Consider the following 25,916-nt stretch of genomic DNA (forward strand, 5'->3'; position numbering starts at 1 on the left):
TCGCGTACGTTTACGCTCAACTCGCGTGTAATCCGAACAGATGCCCCTAGGGAGACCGGCCGGTCGCTACATTATGTTTGGAATTCGGTCTGGAGCTTGCATTCAGGTCCTGCAATAACATTCCGGTTGGAGGCGGTATACTAGCTGCAGGAAACGTGTAAGGCAGTTTCATCTTGCGGCGAATTAACGACGCGGGAAATTGATTTACGCGAATCTAAAAAAAAAAAAAAAAAAAAAAAACACCGCTACCAAAATTTAGACTTTCCGATATTAAGGTATCTCTCGTATTCAAATAACGCAAATATTACGTTGAAAAAAATTTTACAAATATTTCTCTGAGTAATAAAACTTTCGAAGGTAACATATATTTTGGAATATACGCTAATAACATTGATAGGAAATATAATTTCGTATTTGTAACACCAAGAGAAATCTTGCGAGACGTTGCGAGACGAGATAACCCTTGAGAGAATACTTGTTTGGTCCAAGTTTCGCGCAATTTCTAACCGAATGCCGGACGAAACGGCGGTTTGTGCAGTCCTTTCCGAGAACGAATATCTACCAGAATTTCCTCGCGAACGGACTCGAAAACTCGACGAGAGAGATCGGAGAGTGGAAGATACGCGACGGAGAGAACAAGGAGAACAAGAGACACAGGGAAGACTTGCACGAGGAAAGGCACCGGGATTGGAAATAGAAACGAGAAGCTCGTTCGGGAGAATTTCATCGGCGCGAAGGGACGCGCGATAGACAGAAAGGGGAGGTATACATCGGGTGCGAAAATCGTTCAAACCGCGATCGTCGCAAGAAAATCGCCAGCGTACGCATTCTTATCTACATCCTCCATGCGACTCCCTTATTTAACGACAAAACGCTTTGTATATTTGAACGCGCCCTTATTGGCGGACTCAAATCGATGTACGATGGAATCGCTCGCAAGATATCTGACAATAAAAATATTTTTCGGCTTTTATCGAATTTCGAGAACGATCTCTCAGGGGTTTATTTATTTCGCGATGCGATTCTAATTTTAGAATGTGCGCTATCCCGTTCGCGAAAATATTTTTTCACCGAGTCAAAATTACTCCCGTTCGCCGCGACAAAATATTTTCATTGGGTACAAATAGATTTATGGAATTTATGACGATCGTTTTAAACGGGATTCTGATTTGTCGCTCGATTAAAGCGTCGACTGTTTGCTCATCTTACAGAAAGGACGTAGTAGAGAATACTATGATTATTCTATTCAACGGTATTCACCCCGACCGGATCCGGAGCGAGCTGGTTTTTACGAGCTGCGAGAAAGAAGAATGCTTCTGATCGAAAGACTCGTCCGCGACTCGAATCGTAAGAGATCTTTACGAGCGGAAACAGTTCGAGGGATAAAGGGATAAATATTCTCAGAAGCGAGGAACGCGAAATTTTTAATTCTTGAACCCCGAGAACTTAAGTGCGAGATTATCTGCTAACGCCTGTGCTAAGTTGTATAAAGGAAAAAGAGAAGAATCTTCATTTCCGCAAACTAAAAAAGAAAGAAAGAAAAAAAGAAACGGATGAGAAATTAAAATAATTTCGCCAAGTATCCATTTTTTAAGCGAACGCGCATTAAATATAACCCCGGGTTTAACTCCAACACTTCGTGAAGGAAAAACGACGGTTGCATAACCGCTTTGCGACGTGATAAAGAACGCAGTCTGAAGTTCTGCCTCTCTTTCATGACCGCTCTGTATATATCATTTTTTATTCACGCGAATATTTATCACAGGAACGGAGATATTACAGTACGAGCATTCATTTCTGCGACATATCCTGCCTTTCGTGATTAAACCGGCGTCAAAGAAGACTCAATCTCTCCACGCATCTCGATTCTTATATAAACCTCATCCGTTCGATAGATTACTTCGCTAGAATACACGTGATCTATTTTTAATGCAGATCAAAAGTTTCACGGGGTATCGGAAGATACGTTGGATCTGATCCGGAAAGAGTGATGCGCGAGGCTTCTAAATTTTCTCTCGTGTTTCGCGATGAAAACGTATACTTGCTCTATAATTAAAAGAAACCTAATACTCTTGTCGAAAAAAGCATTTTCACCATAAGTACGTGCATGTGTGTCTGTGTGTGTGTGTGTGTGTGTGTATATATATATATATGTATAATATAATGATTTTATCATTTTCAATCATTATTTTTTTTTTTATTAGCAGCTCTTAATAAATATCAAATATAGAGGGAAAATATCTTTTTACAGCGAGAGAATTAATTTAGGATGAATGAAATTTGTTCAGTTTTAACAGTGACATTTAATTCCAGCTGTTTCGTTTTTAAATATCGACCGAATATTTAACTGTACTCTGTCACTTTTAGTCCATTGAAAAACTGACGGTTTCTGTATTTAACTCACGTAGTTATGTACATCCGGCTATAATTTACGGTCAACGAACACCTCAATGAAACAATTGGCGCCGACTTTTCTTTATCTCTACCTCGACGAATCAATACGTTTTATCAATGGCGTTCACTGGTTTCTTTCATTTATCGTACATATAATCGTGCCACGAAAAGAGAAATATATATTTCTTGCTTCTCCGTGATTTTCTTTTTTTTTTTTCACGAAAGAAATATTTCCATTATACCTTGAAGGATAAACGCATGTATATTGCAGCAGAATTTCGAAGCTAATAAAGCATCTGGGAACTTGAACTTGGATTTCCGAATCGTCATGAAGACAAACGCGAGGAACGAAGGTACGCAATATGAGGCAAAATTGACAGACTTGTTCGCCGAATGATAACTACGCAAATACGAATATTATTCAAGCGTTGATAACAAACGACTTGCGCTGATCGAAGTGTGCCAACTGAATTTCATTAGGATGTATTTATTGAAAACGAACGTAACGATGACTTGCGATTAATGACAAGTTTTTTTTTTTTTTTCCATACGAGAAAGCAGATGTAAAAAATATACACTGCTGCAAATGGATGCGAGTTGCTGCGTCACGTTACGTGCAACTTTTTTAACGAATCGAATTTGCCTTGTGCTTTAAATATTAATTACCATTTGTACTGGCGAAAAGCGGCTTAAGATTATAATGCATTCGTTGATGATCTAAATTCAATTCGTCCTTAATAAATATTTAAATAAAACTCGTCATTCGATTGTAAGCGTGTGTATTAAATTTTCGACGCGTTAAATATTTTCGAAATAGCCGATTAATCTAAACAAATTAATAATATTTTCCATAACTGGATATTAATCAAACTATTGTATATTAAAATTTCCATCGATATAATATGCGCTTAAATTATGCTAAAACATTACATTTCACAATCAATCCAATCTCTTAAACCTTAATACGGTAGATATCCGCGAATATTCAATCTATTCGATAATATCCCCGTAATTACAACTTCGCTTCCATTCTCGCTAATTGTAAACAAGAATCCATTACGATCCGTTTAAATATCGCCTCGTCGTCATTGATTATATTATCCGTGACATCGGAATCGGTAACGCGGCAATTAATCGGACTATTTCCCAGCCGTGTCTTGATTAAGGCGGAATCGGTCCGCGCATCTTTCTTCGCGGAATCTAATTTATCGCGTCGCGGATATAGCGCGATGTGTCATTAATACATTCGTATTATTCGTGGACAGCACGATCGTATGCGATAAAGATTTTTTTCTTTTTTTTATTCGTCCCAGAAAATACAGATTAAAATTTGCGATTGACCTGGTTTTCTCGCTCGGTTTTTCTCATTCGGTAAATTCACCGCGGGTTTCACGACGTTTTGTAAAGTTCATTCGTTTGCCAAGTTGCATTCATACCGTATCGTGCATTTGCCAAGTAAACGACAACGGCGATAAGAATTTACCCTGCTAACAGCGTCGCGTACTGGAGAGAGAGAGAGAGAGAGAGAGAGAGAGAGAGAAGCGCTCTCATATATAATTTCGTATTCTTGCTTCTCCGTTTGTCGATGAAAGTCTCATTATTGTCACGAGATTTCGACGTTTCAACGTCATTTTGCAGCGCGGGACTGACTTTTGCCTCTGGTAATCGCATTAGAGATAAAATTTCATCAAACGCTACTTACGCTAATACTATTTGTTTTTGATGTTATTACGCCTTTTCGAATGTCAATCGCAAAATCTCACTCTGAATAAGCTATTTTCAACGAGAAGAGCGATTCTCTTGGCGTATATACGAGTAATATTATTAATCCGAATGAAATTGGAGCATTATTAAATTGTAACTTATTCCACGAAAATACATACATATCGAGTTTCTCTCAAAAAGAGAGCACACACAGCTATTAATTAATAACCATTTAATATCTGATTTCGATAGAATTAACAGACAACTGCATATTACATTATTCAATAAAAGAGATGTAAAAAAATTGAGAAATTATTTCCCTTGCAGTTTTTTTTTTTTATTGTAACAAAATTTCTACAACACGTACATACCGTAATATAATTACAATTAATTATATTAAAATAACTCTTCTTTGTGCAACTTTACTTGTTAAATTGTTCAAAATTGTGACGTGATGGAACAATTTTAAAGAGAGCTGGGATCACATATTCAGATTTTAACATAATTATCGCCAATGACTCCTTTTCGTGGGAAAAAAAAAAAAAAAAAAAAAAAAAAAAATGAACTGTAACATTAAATTTTAAAGAGAGTTAGAATCATATTTAGCGTTAAAAAAAAATATCGTTAATAATTACTCCGTCTCGTGATAAAAAGAAAATGATTTTTCATTGCATTGTATATTATAATATTAAATGTAATATTAAAAATTCTCTACGCAAGAATTTTCACACACGAATATCTTAATAAATTAATTTAATTCGAAATATGAGCTTCTCGATTCTAAGACACGTTTGTAAAGATCAGAATCTCGCTCGAGCAGTGACAATCGGGCGTGCGATGTATTTATTGAGATAAAATCTTAAATGACAAATGATATCTACTCTCTTTCGATGCCCAAATACGTACGATATACCTGTGACGAGTGCGGGGATTCAAAGTGATAGAATTTTCCGGCTCAGGTTTCAATGTCGTGGGTGAGAATGATCTTTCGCGTGTATACGTGAAAGAAAGAGCGCGATACGCTATCGATGATCGTGCGTGCACTAACCTTGATCCCGGTGGTGTCCCTGCGACGAAAATCGACGTATCGATCGCGCGTTATCCGATTGTTGTCGTTCCCTTCAACCGACTGCGAAGAAGCACTACGTTCGTACATTCGAATCGGCGGCGAATCACGCTCCGAAATACACGCCGCTACCGGTCAATGATCGCGAGCGAAAGAATACTTTGCTGCCGTTGCAACAGATATCGCCATTTTCCAGATGCATACGCGCACGGCACGGCTCGCGTGGCGCCATCTCACGGGACGATGCAGTGTTGATTTCGCGCGTTGAAATGATCGATGTTAGTAAGAAAGAAAAAAAATGAAAACGATAAACTGTAATCCTTTTCTTCAGAAAGAGATTTGATTAAATATTATAAATATAATTTTTCGTTTATACATATTTTTATATCGTGCTTTTTAGTATTTCTTAAAAAATAACGTTCCATAATTATTTTAAACAAATTCAAACAAAATAATACATGTGCATTTAATACCAATGCATTTGAGAAGACGAAGACATCTCTCTCTCTCTCTCTCTCTCTTTCTCATCCTTCTGATGTATTTTTGAAAAGGTAGAAATATATTTTACATATAACTGTATATGTATACGTACATTTACATTTTATTATCAGAAAGAAATCTGGGATGGGCCACGACGCCAGTTTTCAAGAGACTATTTTACTAGCTGGAACAGTGGCGCTAACTGGATCTATTTTAGAGCCGGCGGAACTACACGGCCAGATTCACTTTTTGACGCCATGGTAAAACGATCGATTGGTGCATATCCGTGCTAAAGACATTGTGGATGAAAAATGCGGAGAAATAGATTTATTAATGTTTTATTAGCTACGCGTGATATTTTGTTATTAATAAATTATAATTGAAGTATTGTTATGTATATATATTATTTATATACATATAGTAATTAATTCTTAATTATATATTACAATAGCAAATAATTTCGCGATACTGATCGCGATCGCGTTAATTATATATTAGCATTGTTGGCACGTGTGGAAAAGAAATTTGACGGAGCGTCTCGGATCACTACTTTGCTATTCGAGTATCGCCACGCGAATGATAACAAAGCTACAAGATATAAACAACGCTAATGTTTACGCCGCCAAGGCCGAACACCTTGTTATTAATATTTCACGTCCTATGACATATATATATATATACATAGGCGGAATATTAAATTATATATGTATAAGTATTTTAAATTATAAATTAATTATTTATTAATCAATAGATGTGTATCGCGAAGCCTTTCGTTAAGTTAGTTACGTGCGATTCGATTATGTATAATTGCGCGTTCTCAATGTTAATTATATTTTAGAAGAGTCGAACGATAAAATACCAGAAAAAATTAATTTAACTTTATATTTAATTTTAATTAAATTTAAATTTAAATTATATTTCAATAAATATTATTAAAGAAATAATTATTGCTAATAAAAATAGCATGGGATAACAATAAAATGATAATATTTATTATTTGGGACTTCTGTCACTATACGTTTCTCTTAAATGAATGGAAAATAAAATTTAATTAAAATTCAAAAAATAACGTATGCGAAATAGGTGTTTCGAAATTTATCGTTGCGATATAATTATCGTATTATTTAAGGTGTGCGAAAGATAATTAATTATTTATCATATCAAATTATTCCGATATTTGATTTCACGATCGCATTTCGAAAAAGAATTTGACGGAGTGTCTCGCATTCTATTGCCTTATTGTTTAAGTCTCACCGTATGAATGATAAGATCGTGAATCGTAACACACATAAATTAATTTTTAATTAAATTAATTTAACTGATTATTTAAAAAACAAATTTTTAATTAAACTAATAATAAAAATTTTAATTACATATTTAACTAAAAATTATCTGATTTATGTCGTGTCTGGTATCATTTTAATCGTAAAAAATCATTAAATCGTTAAATTATCTTATCGTTTTCCTTATATTTATATATAAATTATGTTTATATATAAATTTATATATATATATATATATATATATATATAGCTTTTAATGTGCATCAGTGCGCAGTAGTGTATCCAATTGAATTTATAGATTAAAAAATTACTTAAATAATATAATTAATAATAAATTAATAATTAATTATAAAAATCTATATAAATTAAAAGCATTATAATTTGACATTGCTTAAAATGCTTGATAATTTTGTTTCAAGAATAAGGAAAAAGTAAAAGCAATTTATTGTAAATATCTTCTATAGAAATTTTATATATTTAAAAATTAGAAAAAAAAAATTATTAAGAAAATTTATTTAATAAAATTTATTTTATGTCACAAAACATTAATAAATCTATAATATTCCTTCGCAATTTTAATCCACAATTAATTAATAGTTCCGCCGGTTCTAAAATTACCAGCTAGAAAAAGTGTCTTATGAAGAATGAATGGCGTGACTCTCAGTCTTCTCTCTGTTTGAAAATTTCTAGTCTTGACGTTGTAAGCAGTGAAAGCGTTTGATCGACCAATCGGAATAAAGGAATCTTCGCCCCGATTGGTCGATGAAACGCTTTCATCGCTTACGACGTCAAACGAACGCGGTCTTGAAGTGGCGAGTGTTCGAGGCATATAATTGATCGATCGCAGAAAAGATTTCTTCGTTTCGATTAAATAATCAAACGCTTCTAGCGTTTACAACGTCAAGTAAAGACGAAACACAGTCCGCGCGGTGGAAGACGATCCGTGATATCACTGACTGACGAGCGCAAAATTTTACGCAGGCTCGCCAATCTTTACAATGCCTCATTCGTGGCCGGCGAGCTTACCGGCGTGACGTTTCGAATCGCGCGGGCGTCTCGGTGACACAAGTGAACGCGACTGTAAACAAGTGTCCGCCGGGGTCTGTTTAGTTAGACGTTTTCTCTGCGTTTACATTACGACGGGACGCAGTACGTACGAATGGGGGTCACCGTGTAAGTAGAATTTTCCTGTTTTACAAATTCTCAGATAACCTTCGTCTCTCGACATGCCGTATTAACTGCGCGTCTTTTCGAAGGTTATGTCGAGCATATGCCGTTTCGATTCTCCTACAGCTCATTTCTATTATCGCCAAGCAATCTTACGATTCGAGAATGTTTGTCGAACGCGCTTGTCGGTAGAATTATTTGCGCGTGTGATCGACAGGTTGCAACAGTTTCCGATGACCGAGAACCGGACCGGGCCGCAGACGATCGAGTTTCTCACGAAGAGAGTCGTCGCCCTTGGAGCGGTACAGGTGGGACAGTTCCTGGTGGATTGCGAGACGTACATGTCGGTGCCGCAGCTTGGTAAGTACGCTTTCCTCTTTTGCGATTTTAGCGTCCGCGTTTCATATTTCTCGCAAGTTTCGTATCGCGCTTCTGCGATATCGCGATAATACGCGGTATCTGGCATAGATGGCCGTTGTTTGGCCCTTTTCTTCGATATCGACTATTACATTAAATAAACTAATACTTGTTTTTGAATTTTTAAATAAAATATTCGTCTTTGAAATTTTTTAAATCAAATAGGGAAATTATGATATTTTTCAAAATATCAATATATTATTGTATAATATTAATTTAAAGATTAATTATACGTATTTTTCTGCTGAAAAGGTTATAGAAAGCATTATGATAAAAGAGAAAAGAATATAATAAAGCTATTATATTTAAGAATTAATTGAAATAATAAATAGTAGTTTTAAAAAAAAAAATAGTATAAAGGAACTCTATTATTTTATTGTCGAAAGATCCATTGGTGAAGATATTAAATATTTTTGAGAAGAAACTTTACATAAAGAAATTATAAAAAGACTTTTTTTGAATTTTAAAATAAAATATCCGTCTTTGAAATTTTTTAAATCAAATAGGGAAATTATGATATTTTTCAAAATATCAATATATTATTATATAATATTAATTTAAAGATTAATTATACGTATTTTTCTGATGAAAAGGTTATAGAAAGCATTATGATAAAAGAGAAAAGAATATAATAAAGCTATTATATTTAAGAATTAATTGAAATAATAAAATTAATAAATAATAGTTTAAAAAAAAAAATAGTATAAAGGAACTCTATTATTTTATTGTCGAAAGATCCATTGGTGAAGATATTAAATATTTTTGAGAAGAAACTTTATATAAAGAAATGTAAAAAGTTGTTGGTTTTTTTTTTTTTTTAAAGAAATATTTAATAATATATCAGAAATCAATGTATCTAAATTTTGATGAAAGAAAGCTTTTGCATTTCTAATACAGGAGATAGATTTAATTTTCCATAAATTAAGTTTCATAGAGAAAGAAAATTATATTCTTCTAATATTGTTTGAGAAGTTATTTAGGATTTTTGGGGAAACAACGCGGATTAATCAGATACACATATTTTTCTTTCATCACTTGCCTTTTTTTTTGCATTTATACATGTGTATATAGATCTCTATATACAAACACTCGTTAGTTTTGCCGAAAAAGTGTCGTTAGCGATCGTGTATGTACATCCAATACATTTTTCGTTACTTCTAGAGAGAGGTGTATATATAAACGCGGACGCTAATAAAATCACTTAAGTACATACTTATACGTAAATAGTAAATATACGTATATATTGCACCAGAGAATCTTGAGTGCGCGTCTCTTCTAAAGCAAGTCCGCCATCGTCGTATTGACAGATTTGTGCTACTTTAATTAACGAATATAATGGCCGGTCTTAAAATTAATTCAATTAACAAAATCGCCTCGGTGTTCTCGGGGATTATCGCGAAAAAAGAATAGGATTTGTAAAAGTAATCGTCCATTAAAATCTTCTATTCGCTGATAGAATCGCGCGCGCGCGTATTCTCGAGATATCGACCAACACGGTCTTATTATTTCGCACAGAAATTATTCTAATATTAAAACGCTCCGCCGCAATTTATTCGCGTCGTTTCCGCATCGCGTTGCGCGCGAAGATCGCAGAGTAAAGTATAAGTATTAACTCTACAAAGATAAAAAATACAGCTATATCTCTCTAGGCACCATTACAAAAATATTAAATCTAGCAAGCGCGAAGCTAAACGTGATTACGGACAAAGTTGGTGTAATATTTATTGATTCGTATATTTGTATATTTATATTTATATTTCTTGATTTGTATTCTTGTATTTTCCATTCCCTTTCTTTCTCTTCATTGAAAATACGTTTCTCGTAATTTTCATTATCCCTCATGATACATAAGACATATAAGATTTATAATCATCTCCTTATTAACGGCCAGCGCTATAATTCTCATTTGAATATTATTTATTGTCAGTAATATTGTATATAGTGGTTTTATTGTCATTAAGTAGAATTTTTTATACGTAAATTATACGGTTCTCTTTTCAGAGGAAATGCCATTTTCTCTTATGCCCGGATATAATATATCGCGCGTGTAACATACTTTGATTTTCTCCTACATTTAATCCCTATTTTACTCGTAATCTGATTGCAACGTGCTAAGTATGAGTTTTTAATTCGCTTTAATGCGGATTAATATTTTTCAATTTCGATCTTCGGCGATCCTCTGACATTTTCCTCGCGTAAAGAGGTAAAGTATTTTCGTGCGACGTATCTAAAAGCGGTTGTCGAACTCGTTCGCATTATTTTGTACAATTACACGCACAATCACACACTACTTGTACTATTATCTAGACATGTACACGCACACACTCGCGTATGCGATACAAATATATCAATTTATCGGATTTATCGTGAAGACTAAACGCGCGCAGTAACGCGAAATTTATTCTGAAAATTTCACTTTTACCGCTACGTATTTTAAGACAAATTTTCAATTCACGAAAGTGCACAGTGCAGATTTTTTTTTTCTCTCTTTACGTAATTTATAATGTATGTACGGGGAAAAAGGAGAGGGGATATATCGTTACTTTTTTTTCTTCTTCTTTTTTTTTTTTTCGTTTACATGGAAGATCTGACGCAATGTGTGGTCGCAAATATATTCATTATGCCATTCGGCAAATAGTAAAGCTCGCTTTATTCGGCGCGGTATATACTAAGAACGAGAGATAATTTCATCGCGATCGAGAATCGCTTTACAGTCTACGTAAAATCTGGAAGTTGATTGTTTATGCTAACGTACACGGGCTCGTTTCACGAGAGTGTTGCCTCGCGCGTTAAAACTATATTACAGACTAAACAGTTACCCAATACTGTATCCAAGCCCTTGAGCATCGTAAAGAGTATACGGTGTTTTGAAAATATATATACCACTAAAATATCATCTTTTAGATGGAATATTTTCAAATGTTAATAAGATATTACTTTGATCAATATCTTAAATGTTAATGTTGAATTTAGCAGATTAAATTTCCAAAGTGTAAGAAATTATATATAACGCAATTATATTTTCTATCAAGTGTATGTGATTTGATTACCAAAATATTTAATATTTATATAAAAAATTGAAAAATAATATATATATATATATAGTATTAAAAAGTTTTTTTTTTTTTGCAATAAAATATTTTAATTACAATTTTATTAGCACTGGTATATATATATATATATTTTTTTTTTTTAAGAACACTATGTAACAGAGAGTATAGATATTTATGTTTGGGAAGGTTCTTCTTGTAGACAGTAATGTACGATAACGATCGTATTTAGATATTATTCTTTTTAAATGATATGTTGCCCTTCGAATTTATACAATATTTCGACGCTGGTAAATTTCTCTCGCGTCGTGCGTGTATAAAAAGTGGAATGTACTTTACGAATCGATAGTTCGCGCAAACGCAAATTCTTCCTTCCCCGCATCGATCGATCACTGTCTACAAAAAACAGGCGAAAATATTTTTAAGTACAGGGATCCTTAATGCGCTTTCCGAGACCTCGTTATAATATCGGATATGGCAGGGATATGACTCACGGGTATAATTAATAATTACAGATGTGAGAGAGGTTCCGCTTTGCGATCCGATCCTCATCCGATCCTCAATTCCTCAAATTCAATTCGTCGTAATGCATTTAAAATTTTCTTACGTTACAATTTTAGCGTCAAAGATATTTTCAAGAGGATATATATATATATCTCGCTCCCTTTTTCTCTCTCGTTCTCAATCTCGTTCTACAAACTATATAAAAATACAAAATACACATATGTTATTACGGAGACTTTCGTCTAATCGCGACTTTGCTATCCAAGTGTACGAATGGCTATATTTTAGAGAAATGCAGGAAATGGTCGAAAGCAAAAGACCTTGAGAGATAGTGAATATCAGTTATACAGACACAGGAGGGTCCTCCTCCCGTATCTGTGAATATTTAGTATAATCTGCTTTCAAACGTTACAAACTACATATATGTATGTATATACGCTCTCTTAATAAGCTAATAGTACCAAATTTCTCTCGCTCTAGCGGTTTCATGAAATTGGCAAATTGTGTTATTGTCGAGAATTTGTTTATCTGTATCGTCGCAATTAACGACGATAAGTACCATAAATACGATAGACGTAGAAAGTCTCGTATGTATATAATATATATAATAATCAATATATATGCATCTTATAGGAAACATAATATTGTATATAGTATGTGTATATGTAGACGTAAATATCTACAAATTGATATTGTCATAGTTAAGTCATTGGCGCCTGTACTAGGAGGAGGCCCTGGAATAATTTCTTTTTAACGAAGGATATATTCTACCTTCGTACGCAAAGGATATATTATTGCGTCTTTATCGATAACGTACCGTAGCACATTGTTTGGCTATATAAATATCATCTTCAGCGTTAATAATATTCTCTTTTTTCTTTCGAGGCTCATCAAGCGCGATTTTTCTCGAAAGGAATATATGCAAGCGCCATTTAACAGCTTGGAAACGTAGTGGCGGAAATTATCGTAAAATCATTACATATTGATTTGAAGTTTGAAGTAAGATCAGCTTGGCAGTCTACGAGAGCAGTCTATCGATCCTATTCTAAGGATTCTGTTAATATCGCTTTATATACAATGTATGCACATATTTCTCTTCGCGTAAGATATGATATATCGTGTGAAGAGTATGAAAATGTTGCTTCTTGATTCGAACGAGCTTGGCGAATATTTATCGGAAAGTTATTAATAAACCATATAATTTATCGATGAAAAAGAAAACCATGATACCTCTGAGAAATAATATAAAATAAATAATATATATAATGGACGCGTTTTGCGATTTCATGTGCAATTAATCTAACGCTAGTATACGCAAGTATTTTTTACGGTACCGTGTTTTCGAATATTATTTCTTAAAATTGCCAAAGTGTTTAAGAATATCTCGAGGAGATATAGAATGCTAAGTAAGATATTTTGGAACAACAATTTATATACCGCGTAGAAAATCAAGGTTTAACCTAACTGTCTCTCTGTGTAAGATATTTTCTAAAGAGATATCACGCTTTTTTTAGAGAATTAATATGTAGGAGCAACGATTATATATATAGATATATAAAGCTCGATGATATAACTTTATTATCAGTCGAGAGATGATTTAATTATTAAAGCCAGACACGAAGGCAATTTGTGACTCGGTTACTCAATCATTTTTCTATCTCTGTATACAGATCTTTTGCTCTTCTTTTTCTCCACGAGTATCTGTTTTATATCGCGATTTATAGATATGTTATCATCAAGAAGATATGAATCTGACGAGGAAGAGAATTTCCGTGGTACGTTCCATCTACTGCCAATAGATTTTCTAACTTATTATTCCGTAGTTCGCAAAAATCCAGCCTGATTTATCGAATGAAAAGCATATCCGCCACTCGTGAAATACGTCCGGAAAGAAAGATTCGATCGACCGTACGGATTTTTGTGTGACATTGCGAACCGTGCGCGTTATCGTTGGACGGTCTGTCGACGAGAGTGCTCCCGATCGCTCGTTCGCATCGCGTTTCTCTTTCGATCATAAGTAGCATGTCTTGTAGTAGATAAAGGCGACCGTATCCTTGCCGAAAGTCCTGCATTCCCTCTCGTAGTGCACCTGGCCCGGTTCGTATCTACCGCTACGCGGATACCCGTCCAATCTCGACAGGTTCCGGCAGAGTCTGAGATAATCGTCGTCGAAGATGATCTCGTCCTCCTGCCGACGTTTTCGTACGCGTCGACAGTAATCATCGTCTTCGGGTCTCTCCTTCTCTCGACGGTTTCCTCCGCGGGAGGACGGGGGGAGATACGTGACGCCGTCGAGCTCCAAATCCGTTAAATCCTGCAGGCTCTTGGGATACGCGCGTTGCCGTCCCTCCGATGAGTCGCCGCGCTCTTGATCCTTGAAGTTGATGGTCCTGCTGCGTCGCGGTAGGGTCGAGTAATACAACCTCTCGTCTCCGCCGTGATTGATGCCGTTTCTCAGAATCGGCTTGGAAACGCTCGGAACCCCTCTTGCCGCCGTGCCCCCTCGCCCCCAGATCTCGTCCATCGCGTCGTAATCCGTCTCCGCGTACTCGCGCCTCCTGGAGTGACGGGGTCCCGTCTCGTTGGCACGATAGACGTAACTCGCGTTGGTCCGCCTCGCGTCCCGCGGATAAGTGCTATTCGAATAGACCACGCGTTTCCTCGGCGTGCTCGTGTCTCGCTCGTAATCGCTCGTAATCACGTCGCGTCGACGACGATCGATTCGCGGAATCGGAGGGTCGTTTCTGATCCTGATGTCGCCGTTGATGACGGGAGCGTCACGACGCGTCGCCGTCTCGTCGATCGAGCGACGAATCGGTAACAGACCGTGCGATTGCATGAAGCTTCCCACGTTCCTGCCGATTCTGTTGGTCTTCTCGGCGAAGATGCCGCAGTAATCCGACAGTTTGCGATGCGCGGTACGCGCGGACGGTATCGCGATGGCGGCGGTAGTCGCGATTGGCGGCCGATCACCGCGATAGAGATCACGCGGATCGTGCTCGTTCGGATAAGCACCCCCCGGTAAAGGCTTGTTCGCCTTCTCCAGATTCGAGAGGCCCCCCGTCAGCGAAGCCTTATACTACCGTGCTTGCGCGTAATCCGGATTCATCTCGTCCAGCTGCTTACCCTTCGTCTCGGGCACGCAACAGACTACGAAGCACAGTCCGCAGATCGCCACGACGGCGTAAAACCAGAAGGCTCCGTGTAGACCGAGGCTCTAAAACAAATTTGCGTTTTTTTTCCCCTTACGATTTTAATTATTAACGGAGGAGATTGCAGAAATTCATTATCAATTAATGATAAAAAAATGATATTAGATTTAGATGTAAATAAGAAAAAAATCTTTAAACTTAAATATCCGCACATACCATATATGAGAGGGAATGTCTAGTAATCTAAAACTTTGTTCGTATAATCTGGATAATTTGCCTTAAACGGATAACGAGAAATGTAAACGCTCACCTGCTGAAAGTCCATGAAGAGCTTGATCCCGAAAAACGCGCAGAAGTAGCTGAAACTCGTGCTAATGCTGGAGCCGAGGCCGCGGTACTCCAAGGGAAACAGTTCGCCAATCAATAGCCAAGAAATTGGCGATATGCCCAGGGCAAGGGCGGTCGTAAATACGAGAACGCAGAGCAGCGGTATCCAGTCGTGCTGGCCGACCACGGCCGAGTCCACGTATCCTAGATTCGGCGTTTTCGACACGTAATACGCGTAGCTCCCGAAACCAGCGAGCGCCAGGGACATAAAAACGGTGCTGGCTATCAGAAGCGGCAGCCTGCCGACGATGTCGATCAAAAATCCTGCGAATGATAAGTTTTTGTTTAAACAGGACAAGATTCGAGTAATATCTCTGACAATAGTGTATAGTAATTTTATCTCTCGCTCTCTGTATATTTATAATTATAATTTACTTTAATTTAATACACACGAGATGGTAATTTTTCTGATATCATTTAAAAAATTTAGTTTCGTCGAAAGAGAGTATTATCAATATTACGTGATAAGATACCTGATAATAAAGCGGCCAGTAGCTGTACAAATCCGATCGCTATGGTCGCTCCGTGAGGATTCATCCCGCCTAGGGTTTGACGAAAGATAAGTACCGCGTAGTAATTAAACGCATTCGCGCCGGAGAATCGCTGAAAGAACATCAGACCGCACGTGATAGCGATGGGTTTGTATAGTCTCGGCGTAAACACGCTGTTCTTGAAGCTTAGCTCGTACTGCTTTGCCCTCGAAGCCAGAATGTTCGTTTTTATGACCTGGAGACGTATATATTCAATCATCGGTCAGGCAATAATATAAAAATAAATGAATATATTTATTCGCGTCGCTCTATCAGAGATTCGAAATCACCTGAAGCTCGTGTCGTATATCGACGTGTTCCCCGCGCAGCCACTGCAAACTGTGCGCGGCCTCGTCGTCTTTGCCATTCAGCACGAGGTACGACGGTGTCTCGGGTATAAAGAGGGTCCCCAAAAAGAGCATCGACGGCGCGACAGCGACCAGTAGGGCGCTTTGCCGCCAGTTCAGATATGTACCGGCTATGTACGACAGTAAGACGCCGACGTGACCCAGCACCTTCAACATCGCCGACAAACAGCCACGGATGCCGGGCATCGAGATTTCCGATATGTACACCTGCCATGACAAAAGAAGCACGTTCGTCGTACGATACGGTCGATCGACAAGTTTTGAGGATCGATCGGCTCGACTGATCTTTCTTTCTCTCTTCCCTTACCTGAGCTACCATGGTGATGACCGAGCAGCAAAGACCACCGATAAAACTGGTGACGTACACCAATTCCACGCACGGTGCAACGCCCGTCACGATCCAGGCCGCCGCCAAGGGCAGGGATGTAGCGCGTAGGGCCAGACGTCGACCTCGCCGCATTATCCAGTCGCCTATCATAGCGCCGAACCAGGCGCCCAGCATTGACAGCGACGCGACCCACGAGGCTTCCTGTTGCGTAACCGAGAGAACCGACCTGCGACAAATCGTAAGCACGATTACGATTGTTACGGGCGGTAGTATATTATTGCGTTATAATCGTCGCCACCGACGGCGTAATCCAGGAAGATACACCCTCGATATTATTCGCGGCGTCTCGGCTATCGAGTATTATTCGCGAACAGCTTCCCAGAGTACAGAGAAAGAGAGAGAGAGAGAGAGAGGGAATGAGCGTGTCGTTCTTGCAACAGGCGCAACCGGAATTAGCCGCCAGGGCGTAAGCTCGTCACAGGCAGCGTGAACTTATATATTCATGACTCTCGATACGTTGAATTGAAACCCGAAACTTGACGCGATACATTTTTATCGATCGAAAGGTATATTATATAAATTTTTTTATCTCGTTGTCAAATAATTTTACAAAAAATTTTTACCACGTGTCATTGTTGGACGATTGATAAAGATGCGGCCGTTGATTATCCAAAATTGAGTCCAACGCTGGCGAGGTGTAACCCTTGGCCAAACCGGAGGATAGAGTTCCCATAGATAGTGCCAGAGTCGCCAGTACCTATCGAGATAAACGGGCTCTGATGAACTCGGGCGTGAATTGTCTGCCGTCCTTTTACGCTAAAGAATTTATGTAGACATGTGACGTATGATGCGTCAACTCGGCCTTGTTTACGTCGGATACGTGAAATTCACGCGCGTGCGTTCCTTTTACATACTTGATTCTCTCTAGTCGCGCATACATTACTTTATAAAGATCGTAGAGATCATAATATTAAAAAATCTTTTCCCTTCTCTCTGGATTCTGTACTTAAGTAACCGAAAGCTTAAGATCGATATAGAAATATATTTTAGCTAATTTCATATTTTACGCTATAAAAAAAATTGACTGAAACTTATGTCGACAAAAATGTCTGCGAAAAAAAAATCTAGACTTTCAGATACACTCTTCTGAATTTTAAGAAAAACGACTCTGATGATTGAGACAGATTGTCTGAAATTTATTTCAGACACAGATCTAAGAATTCAAACAAAAATGTGTGTGGACTTTTTAGAAAATTTTTTACAATGTATTGTATTTACTAACACGCGCAATAATCGCGAAACATGTTAGAGTGTTCTGAATTGCGGAAAACGGTGACGCTAAATTTATCCACCGAGCTTTATGATGCTCCGGTGATATACGTGTATATCTGGAGGAACGCGCGAATTCGCACTGCCACGTGGCGCAACCGGCGAACAAATTGCTAGCCGCAAATTGAAAGCTTGGGCCTGGCCCCTCGCGAGGAATACTAAACATTTCGCGCGTGGCCCGCGGTTATGTACGTATACGTACGCGCACATGTGCAAAAGCTATTTCAAAGTACATCGACGCTATATACGCATCCTTCGCTCGGCGACAATGGTGAACGCGCGTAAGTTTGTCTCGTGTGCATTCTGGGTATCGCTTTCCTCTGGCTAAACAACGGTACAATCTCGTGCAAATAAATGAATTCACACGGAAAGACGCGGGGGAAGATTCAAGAGATGCGTTCGAGTATAAAATCAATATCTTCTTATTATAGCGATAAAAATTATAAAAATATCGTTGCGCAAGTTTTCGTTTCGTTAAATTCAACAAATCCTTCGGATATATTGTTTCGTCTTGGGCAGATAGAGATTTGTTAAAAATACAAAATTCGCTATCATTCAGCGCTGACCCATAAAGTCGCGTTACTCGCCGTGATACCCGTGATATAAAAATTCTAATCTTTCGTCGATAGATGCAGACGCAAAATTTAAATTTTTCCACAAATACACGCGATATAAGTAATACCAACGGCGCGATGACCCGCTGACTTATATTCGCAGAAAACGCGTGTTCGATAAGGAATTTCAAGCGCCGATCCCACACATAAATTTGCATGCGCTTTCAATTATCTCGCTCGCCATTAGAAGCGAGTGTAGGACGGTTCGTAATACCCGATTAGACGTGTCGCCGACGTGTAACCTTTCTGTCGTCTCGCCGGAGAGACGTGTGCGATATCGTTATCTCTGTCGGGGACAATAATGCGTGGGTTGCCTCAAGCGCCGCTTTGCAATTAAACCTTCGCTGACTCTTTTTTTAACCTTTCTCCACGCCCGCCGATCGTGCGAAAATTATAACACAATTGGAGATGTAAGTTCTTATCGATTAAATGACGCGCGATTATAAAGACTATGCTTGACTTTGGGGGAGGAGACGCAATTTACGACTCGCATTCACGCTTTTTACTTGATGCTATCGAGATTCGCGATGATATACAGAGCTATAGATTTATTCATAGAGACGGGACGTGAGAATTCAAATCATCAATTACAATTAAAAGTAAATCTCACACTCGTCGCAATTTTTTCGTGCCTTATTAAAAGATCCTTAAATTTCTTTAATAACACTTTTAAGTAACATGATTAATCGCGCGCGCGAGACGTCAGGGGGGCTGGAGAACTGCGGGAGAGCACGTCGGATGCTGTCGGTCTTAATTATTCGTATAACACGACGTGCGCAAGAGCGGCAAATGGCGGATAATGGACATAAGTTTACGAGTGCCCGAGTCGCTTTCTTCGACTAATTATCGAGACGCGCCGCGCGATGAATGGCGCATTCAGGAAAACGTTAGGACAACGCTAATGAACGCCGATAAGTTTCCGTTTATTTTAGAGCGGTGGCGGTGAATTATTTTGGAATATTAATTACGATTCACAAGACGCTGATGAGTATACGAGCGGCATTTATCTGTATATATACGAGCTGCGGCATTTGCATCGTTTACGAGACGAGGCAAACGATTTTCTATTAATTGACGCGAGCGAGGAATCTTAACGAGCTGAAGAAAAACGCATAACGTGCGCGACGAGAGTATTCTCTTGATAGAAAAAGCTTCGGCAATTACTATTTGCAATCTCTAGTTAAATTTTTCAAAAGAATCTCCATGGGTTCCGGTAAACATTCGGATAGAAAGTGTAATATTTTAGAAACGCGGATCCTAAGCGGAAAATCAGCATTGGTCGATATTTAATTTTTGTTGAAAATCTGCATTAATCAAATGGAGCCAAGAGATCAATTAAATATTCCGTATTCTTTGATAGAGTCAGATTTTAAGAACAGATACTAATATTTTTCTCATCTTACAATTAGTGGCCGCTTTTGCAGGCTTTATATCCAGACGGATATAAAAATGAGATTTTTATTCATTTTCATAAAAGTATGCCAATTTTGCTTAATCCGATCTGGGGAAAAAAAAAAAATGGAAATTTCCTAGATCGAAAATCCATATCCGGAATAAGAATGAAATTTTTAATCGGTATCATAATACGACATATCTATTTGGGGCAAATTTGGAATCTATTCTATATTTGGAAAAATCTTGGAAAATTTTTACGCGGATAGCAGAAAGTATCTCTCTTTTTCCGAATGTAAGAAATTTCGCTTCCGTCTGCGAGTTGCGTCTGGCGATATGATTTTTCGGCATATTTCTTCCGATACGCTTCTTCTGCGCGTTTCTCTTCCTCTCGCGCGGATACGACGTTAAAAGCTCGTTTGCATCGAGCCGTGCGAATACTCTCGGGGGGTGATGGTTCCGCAAGCGCGGGGGATGCGCATCGGGTCGAAGTTAGCCGGCGGAGCCATTAGCTTAAAACTATTAACCGAGCATGGGTGAAAGAAGACGAGAGAGAGAGAGAGAGAGAGAGAGGAAAAGGGAGACGGAAAAAAACGAGCTTTAAAAGTCGTCCCGCCGCTTACACGATTATGAGGATGGTCGGCCTGGTACTCCGTATTAAGTGCGCACCGAGTATATGTGGGTGTACGACGGCGGTCTTTTTCCCTACCGAAAGCCTCCCTTCCTGACCTCTTCCGTGCTCGATATCCATTTTAAACCGGACCACTCAATTACGCCTCAATATGCTATCTTCGGTGTTTGCATATCAATATGGCCCTTTGCCAAGGAGAAAAAGATTTATCGCGCCGGATTATTTAAGAATTATGTCCTGCGGATACGCGCGGCCCGATAACGAGGAGCACAAATCGTTGCAGGATACTCGAGTGAAAATAAACTCATGGTTGTCGTAAATTCGACGGCCATTCGAGCAACGAGGATTAGATTAGACGCCGGAGCCGCGTCTCCTTGACAGTATTTGTTGCCATTCTTATGTCATCGCCGTACAAATCTCAAGGGAGTATTCACTCGATATACGAGATACTCGCTTTTTTTTTTTTTTTAAATCTCGCACCGAACGATATAAGAATAATCGCGTCTACTATTATTTTAACAAACTTGACGATACTCTTTAAAAATGAAAAATCGTGTAAATACCTGTGACATGTGTTGCGGTCTCGTCGCCGTCGATGCCATGTGTACCACGGAAGCCCTTGGCATTTTGAAATTATCCTCGCCCTCGTCCGGTATCGTTGTTATCTGCAGTAGAATGCAAAAAAAGAACAATCTCAATAACAAAATTGACACGCGCGATTGTTCCCTCTGCTTTCACACATATTTATTTTTCATTTTATCGATCGAGAGAATTATTTATTTTATTTTAATTATTTATTTTAATCTTTTGAAATTTTTTGCTACAATCGACATAGTATCTCGCGGGTAATTTTTTCCTTTTGCCCCTCCGACGAGAAAGTTAGTTTCGTACGTCATGATATTTTTATCGCGTAACTTTCTTTCGGTTGATACGCTTTCTCGCCCTCTCTCTTCCAGTCTAGTGACTACAGAAACATTAGCTGTCCCTTTTGGGAGAGGCCGAGAATGGACCGTCAATCGTTCGTATTATCTTACCGTCTTAGACTCGAGTTATTTAGGCAATAGCCGGTGGGCTTAAAAGATGCTACTTCTGTGAGGGCTGCTAAGTCTAAGTTATCGCATCAAGCTCCGTTGGACCGAACAATGAAAGAGATGCCGGTGACATAGACCGGGATCGAATTTACGGCGGTACGTGTGATACGCGATCGTAACGTTGCGTTGTAATTCGAATAGCTAAAGTCATTATTTGTGTCTCCTTCTATGCATTCCGATAATCGCTCGACAATGATGAACGCGATGTTGAAATCGATATTGATGAGAAAGATGTGGGAATAAACGCGCGATAAGTCGGGGATTTACGCGTATCAGCCGATCGCTTTATAACCCTCGTTCGGATTTAACGATCGGCCCGTTATTGTTCGAGAGGATCTTCATCAATATGGATGTCGACCTTAATACCCGCGAATTTCCTTCGTAGCCCTTCTCAAAGCGCTCGCCCTCCGTGAAAAACTAAAAATCGCCCTAAAATTGCCCCGTTTTTATTAAACCTCAGGTGTCATATCTCTTTATTGATATTTTCTCTCACAACTTTTCGCAAATTACGACGATTGATCAACGCGCACGGATTAAAGTGAATCACTCACAGTGATTACTTTAATTAGAGTTCCATGAGATGCAATTCAATTATACATGTAATTTAATTATTAATTTTAATTTAATTATATGTTCCATATGAATATATTATGCAATGACAGGGATTCGGCGGGGAGACGCAACATGCTCGAGTGAACTTAAAAAGAGAAATATATAAAGCCGAACGTCACGCGGTCATTAATTCAGACCGTCGTAAAATGACCTTATCTAAATCACCGTCAAACGCTCTCTCCATTAAGATCGGATCCGTTGGGCGTCCTGCCGGCGCGTATATATATCCCTCTTTCATTGTTTATTTATTTTATATTTAAGACGACATTAGATACTCGATCCGGTGCTCTCCAAGATTTTCCGATACCGCGCAATCGCGTGAATTATATCGATCGTGAATTATATCGTAGTGTGTTCACGCCTTTCGTGATTTACGACGAAACTGGTTTTGCCTGAACCAAATTTTGCGCGCCGTCAGCAAACCGTCTCGTGTTGAGCTAATATAAGAAGACATATATACATCTATGAGAGAGTTGAAAAAGAAATATTCTCGGGAAATAGAGTCGGGTTTCAAATTTTTTTAAAAATGTTCCCTTGAATTAAAAATAAAGAGAAAAGAATTATATAGGAATTTTATTCGGGATTATTGACGATAAGTTAGGAAAATATATCTTAAAATATTATCTGACGAGCAAATAATCGTTGGCATCAAACGGCAAGCACAGATAGCGAAAATCAATAAGCTATAGCATAAGGCGCGAACGTTTTCCGATTAACGCGAGTCTCTTGATTATTCACGCAAGTTACCGATCTCTTCCGAGAGAGAGTTTGCATTTCTTTTTTTTTTTTTTTTTGCCTTCTTCTTTTCACCCCTCGCCGTCGAATCTTCGATTAATCTATTTCACTTTACCGCGTATATTCCTTTCTCCTGCCGCTTTTCTCTTCGCGCTGTCTCTCCCTCGGTTACATACTCGGGCAGGCCGACGCGACGTGACAGATGAGTCAGCCGATTTTCCATAATCGACGAAATGACAGATAAGTTCCGCAGAACTTGCGAAATGCGATTTCTCTCACGTTTCCTTCCTTTAGTTTAGGCGTCTCCCCGGATTTATTTTCCGAGCGTGTACGGTGCTGTGGACATCCCCGGCAAATCGTATCGCAAAATCAATATCTCGGGATACGCTAGGGAATTCCACGAGGACGATTCTGTCGGAATAGAGTTTGCGGATAGTTCGATAGATGCGGTGTGTCGCACTAACTTTCGTTTTCCAGAAATAAAGAAACGAGAATGGGAAGGGAAGCGCGATAGGGGCCTCTCCTTTATATTCCGGAGAGTATCGCGCGATGTAATTTTGCCGGAAACGCGAGACTTGTTTGTTGCGAATAATGACGGTTGCGTTATGGTTATATTTTCGGTTGTTACAGATTTCCAGATAGTAATATTTTTCATAGAATATCGGAATATCGATAAAAACGGGCACGGGATCCCCATTATCGGCTTCGCGCTTTATCTTTCCAAAGCGGAACGGCGTAAAAACGTCGTTAAAACGCTTCGTACTATAAATTTCGCTTTGACCGTTCTTTTTCTTTGTTAAATGCAGGACCAAGGATAACGAAGTTGCGAAACGGCCCTTTTTGCATCGCCCATCCCTGCACGACTAATCGAACGGCGGTAAAAGCGAGAGAGAAAAAAATCTCACCGCGTGCTCGCACGCGCGTTTTCGAATCTATAATTTGACACTCGATCGCGCGTTTAGCCCCGGCACGGAGGGAATTGTGTTCCATATTGTGGATTAATACGAAATTGCGTTTTGTACGGCGAGAAGCAGACTATGATCCGGAAATTAATAAAATCCGCGCGCGTGAAACTCGTACCACTTGACGGGAAGAGTCTGTCGTATGAAACGCATGGTCGGCAACGTTTATGATCACGAGTAAACCTCTGAAACGTACGCCCCGAACGATCTTACGACGGATAAGTGCGCGTAGTTCAATAATAATTCCGTGCCGAGATTTAATAAGAGATGCGCCTAATTGCGCGCTCTTCGCCGCGAGCTAAAAGAGGGTTGGCCGCGCTGCCGTTTCGAAATCGTTTCATCGCGTTCGTTCGGCGAGGGTACCGAGGGAAACGTAACTTAATTACTGATTTTTCCGATAAGACGGGAAGCTTTCCAACCGGAGGAAGAATAAATAGGGAAGAAAGCAGCACGCGGACCGAACTCCACGCGAGGAAACGCGTATAGAATCGGGCGCTATAACCGCGCTATTAGAATTTTATCACTATGCCGGGAACGAGACGGCGAAATAATAACGCGATATACACGCCGACGAGGGGATTCTTCTAAAGCGGGAATTCTTACGTCGAGCCTTATCAACTTGACGTAATTAATTTCTAAATGCGGGGAATTTAATCTCTGAATTTCTGAATAATTAAATTTTCTAATCGCGAACCGCGATTTTTTAATAAAGCATAAGAAGGGATGACGATTCATCCCCATTTTACACGCGCGAGCGAGTTCGTATCACTTACAAATGCAAACGTGTGATTAATTCGCGCGCGTCGTTCACAAGAGTGTACTATGTGTCGCATGAGTCGCGTATATCGCAAATATGTGATATAAAATGTTTCGTTTACGTGTCGTTCGCGATCACATTACCGAAATATGTATTGTATATCCGCGATGCTCGAGTCACTCGTAACACACGTTTAAATCCTGCCGACATTTTTCACTTCGATCACGTCGATCTCTAGACAAATGCACTATCTCTCCCCGGATTAATTCTTTGTATTGTACTGCGCATAGAATTTTAATCATCATTTAACGAAACAATCTTTTCATTAGATAAGAAAAATATTCTCGTGATAAAATTGAATGAACATATGGGAGAGGGAGAAAGAGACAGAGAAAGAAAATATATTTTATCGATCTTGATTATAAATTTAAATAACTAAACGTTTGCGGAAATATTTAAACGTAAGCGTTATACATGAAGCGAACGTCGAGAGGTCCGGGAGCAGCAGCTTTTAATTTCGTCAGCACTTTTTACCTCTAGGCTAGTTCTTCGCTAGCTTTTACGAGGGGCATCTTCCACGAACGGATTTCATTAACGTAAGCGTTCCTGCCTTGCACGAAAACACGAGGCTGCAGCGAAATGAACATCAGATATATCATTCGTTACTTCGGCCATGTTTCTCATCCTCGAAACTCGAATCGGCGCAGCTCGCAAAAGTATTCGTTCGTTGAAATGAAACGCGCGTGAAATACCTTGTGGAATTTCGGTAAACGAGGGAGCAATTCTTTCGTTCGTCGCAGGCGAGAAATAAAACTTCGAGATGAAGAGGCTTAATGTTCGACACTCGAGAGAATTTCATAAAAAATTTCGAGAAGTAGCTTCATTTTCTCTCGTTTCGGTTGAAATTCAAAGGCTCTCAATGAGATGTCCTGGGAATGCGATCGTGACATCCCCGCCATTCTT

The 25,916-nt window shown here is 38.7% G+C and overlaps 3 protein-coding genes across 4 annotated transcripts in view; 1 reads left to right on the forward strand and 2 right to left on the reverse strand.

The window, feature by feature from the left end:
* The window catches only part of LOC138939081 (dystroglycan 1), a 61,561-nt gene extending 56,208 nt beyond the window's left edge, over window positions 1-5,353 (reverse strand). Inside the window, exon 1 of the mRNA XM_070306601.1 lies at window positions 5,147-5,353. The gene's annotated coding sequence lies outside the window, so the exon portion shown is untranslated. The remainder of the gene's footprint in view (window positions 1-5,146) is intronic.
* A 2,598-nt stretch (window positions 5,354-7,951) lies between these two features.
* The window catches only part of LOC138938550 (mediator of RNA polymerase II transcription subunit 20-like), a 75,923-nt gene continuing 57,958 nt past the window's right edge, over window positions 7,952-25,916 (forward strand). For both annotated transcript variants that reach the window (XR_011447721.1, XM_070305612.1), the window contains exons 1-2: window positions 7,952-8,100; window positions 8,312-8,454. Coding sequence is in view for 1 of the 2 variants with exons in the window: in XM_070305612.1 (XP_070161713.1) it covers window positions 8,087-8,100; window positions 8,312-8,454 (157 nt within the window). In the remaining variant the exon portion in view is untranslated. The remainder of the gene's footprint in view (window positions 8,101-8,311; window positions 8,455-25,916) is intronic.
* LOC138938549 (facilitated trehalose transporter Tret1-2 homolog) overlaps window positions 15,145-25,916 on the reverse strand; it is a 56,581-nt gene continuing 45,809 nt past the window's right edge. Inside the window, exons 3-9 of the mRNA XM_070305611.1 lie at window positions 21,360-21,461; window positions 17,454-17,587; window positions 16,810-17,056; window positions 16,425-16,709; window positions 16,078-16,330; window positions 15,528-15,868; window positions 15,145-15,282 (exon numbers count right to left, since the gene is read on the reverse strand). Of these exons, the coding sequence (XP_070161712.1) occupies window positions 15,145-15,282; window positions 15,528-15,868; window positions 16,078-16,330; window positions 16,425-16,709; window positions 16,810-17,056; window positions 17,454-17,587; window positions 21,360-21,461 (1,500 nt within the window). The remainder of the gene's footprint in view (window positions 15,283-15,527; window positions 15,869-16,077; window positions 16,331-16,424; window positions 16,710-16,809; window positions 17,057-17,453; window positions 17,588-21,359; window positions 21,462-25,916) is intronic.

This window comes from Polyergus mexicanus, unplaced genomic scaffold, assembly GCF_030449975.1.
Source record: "Polyergus mexicanus isolate NDT 795.1 unplaced genomic scaffold, iyPolMexi1.0 SCAF_13, whole genome shotgun sequence".
In the NCBI taxonomy this organism is placed as follows: Eukaryota; Metazoa; Arthropoda; class Insecta; order Hymenoptera; family Formicidae; genus Polyergus; species Polyergus mexicanus.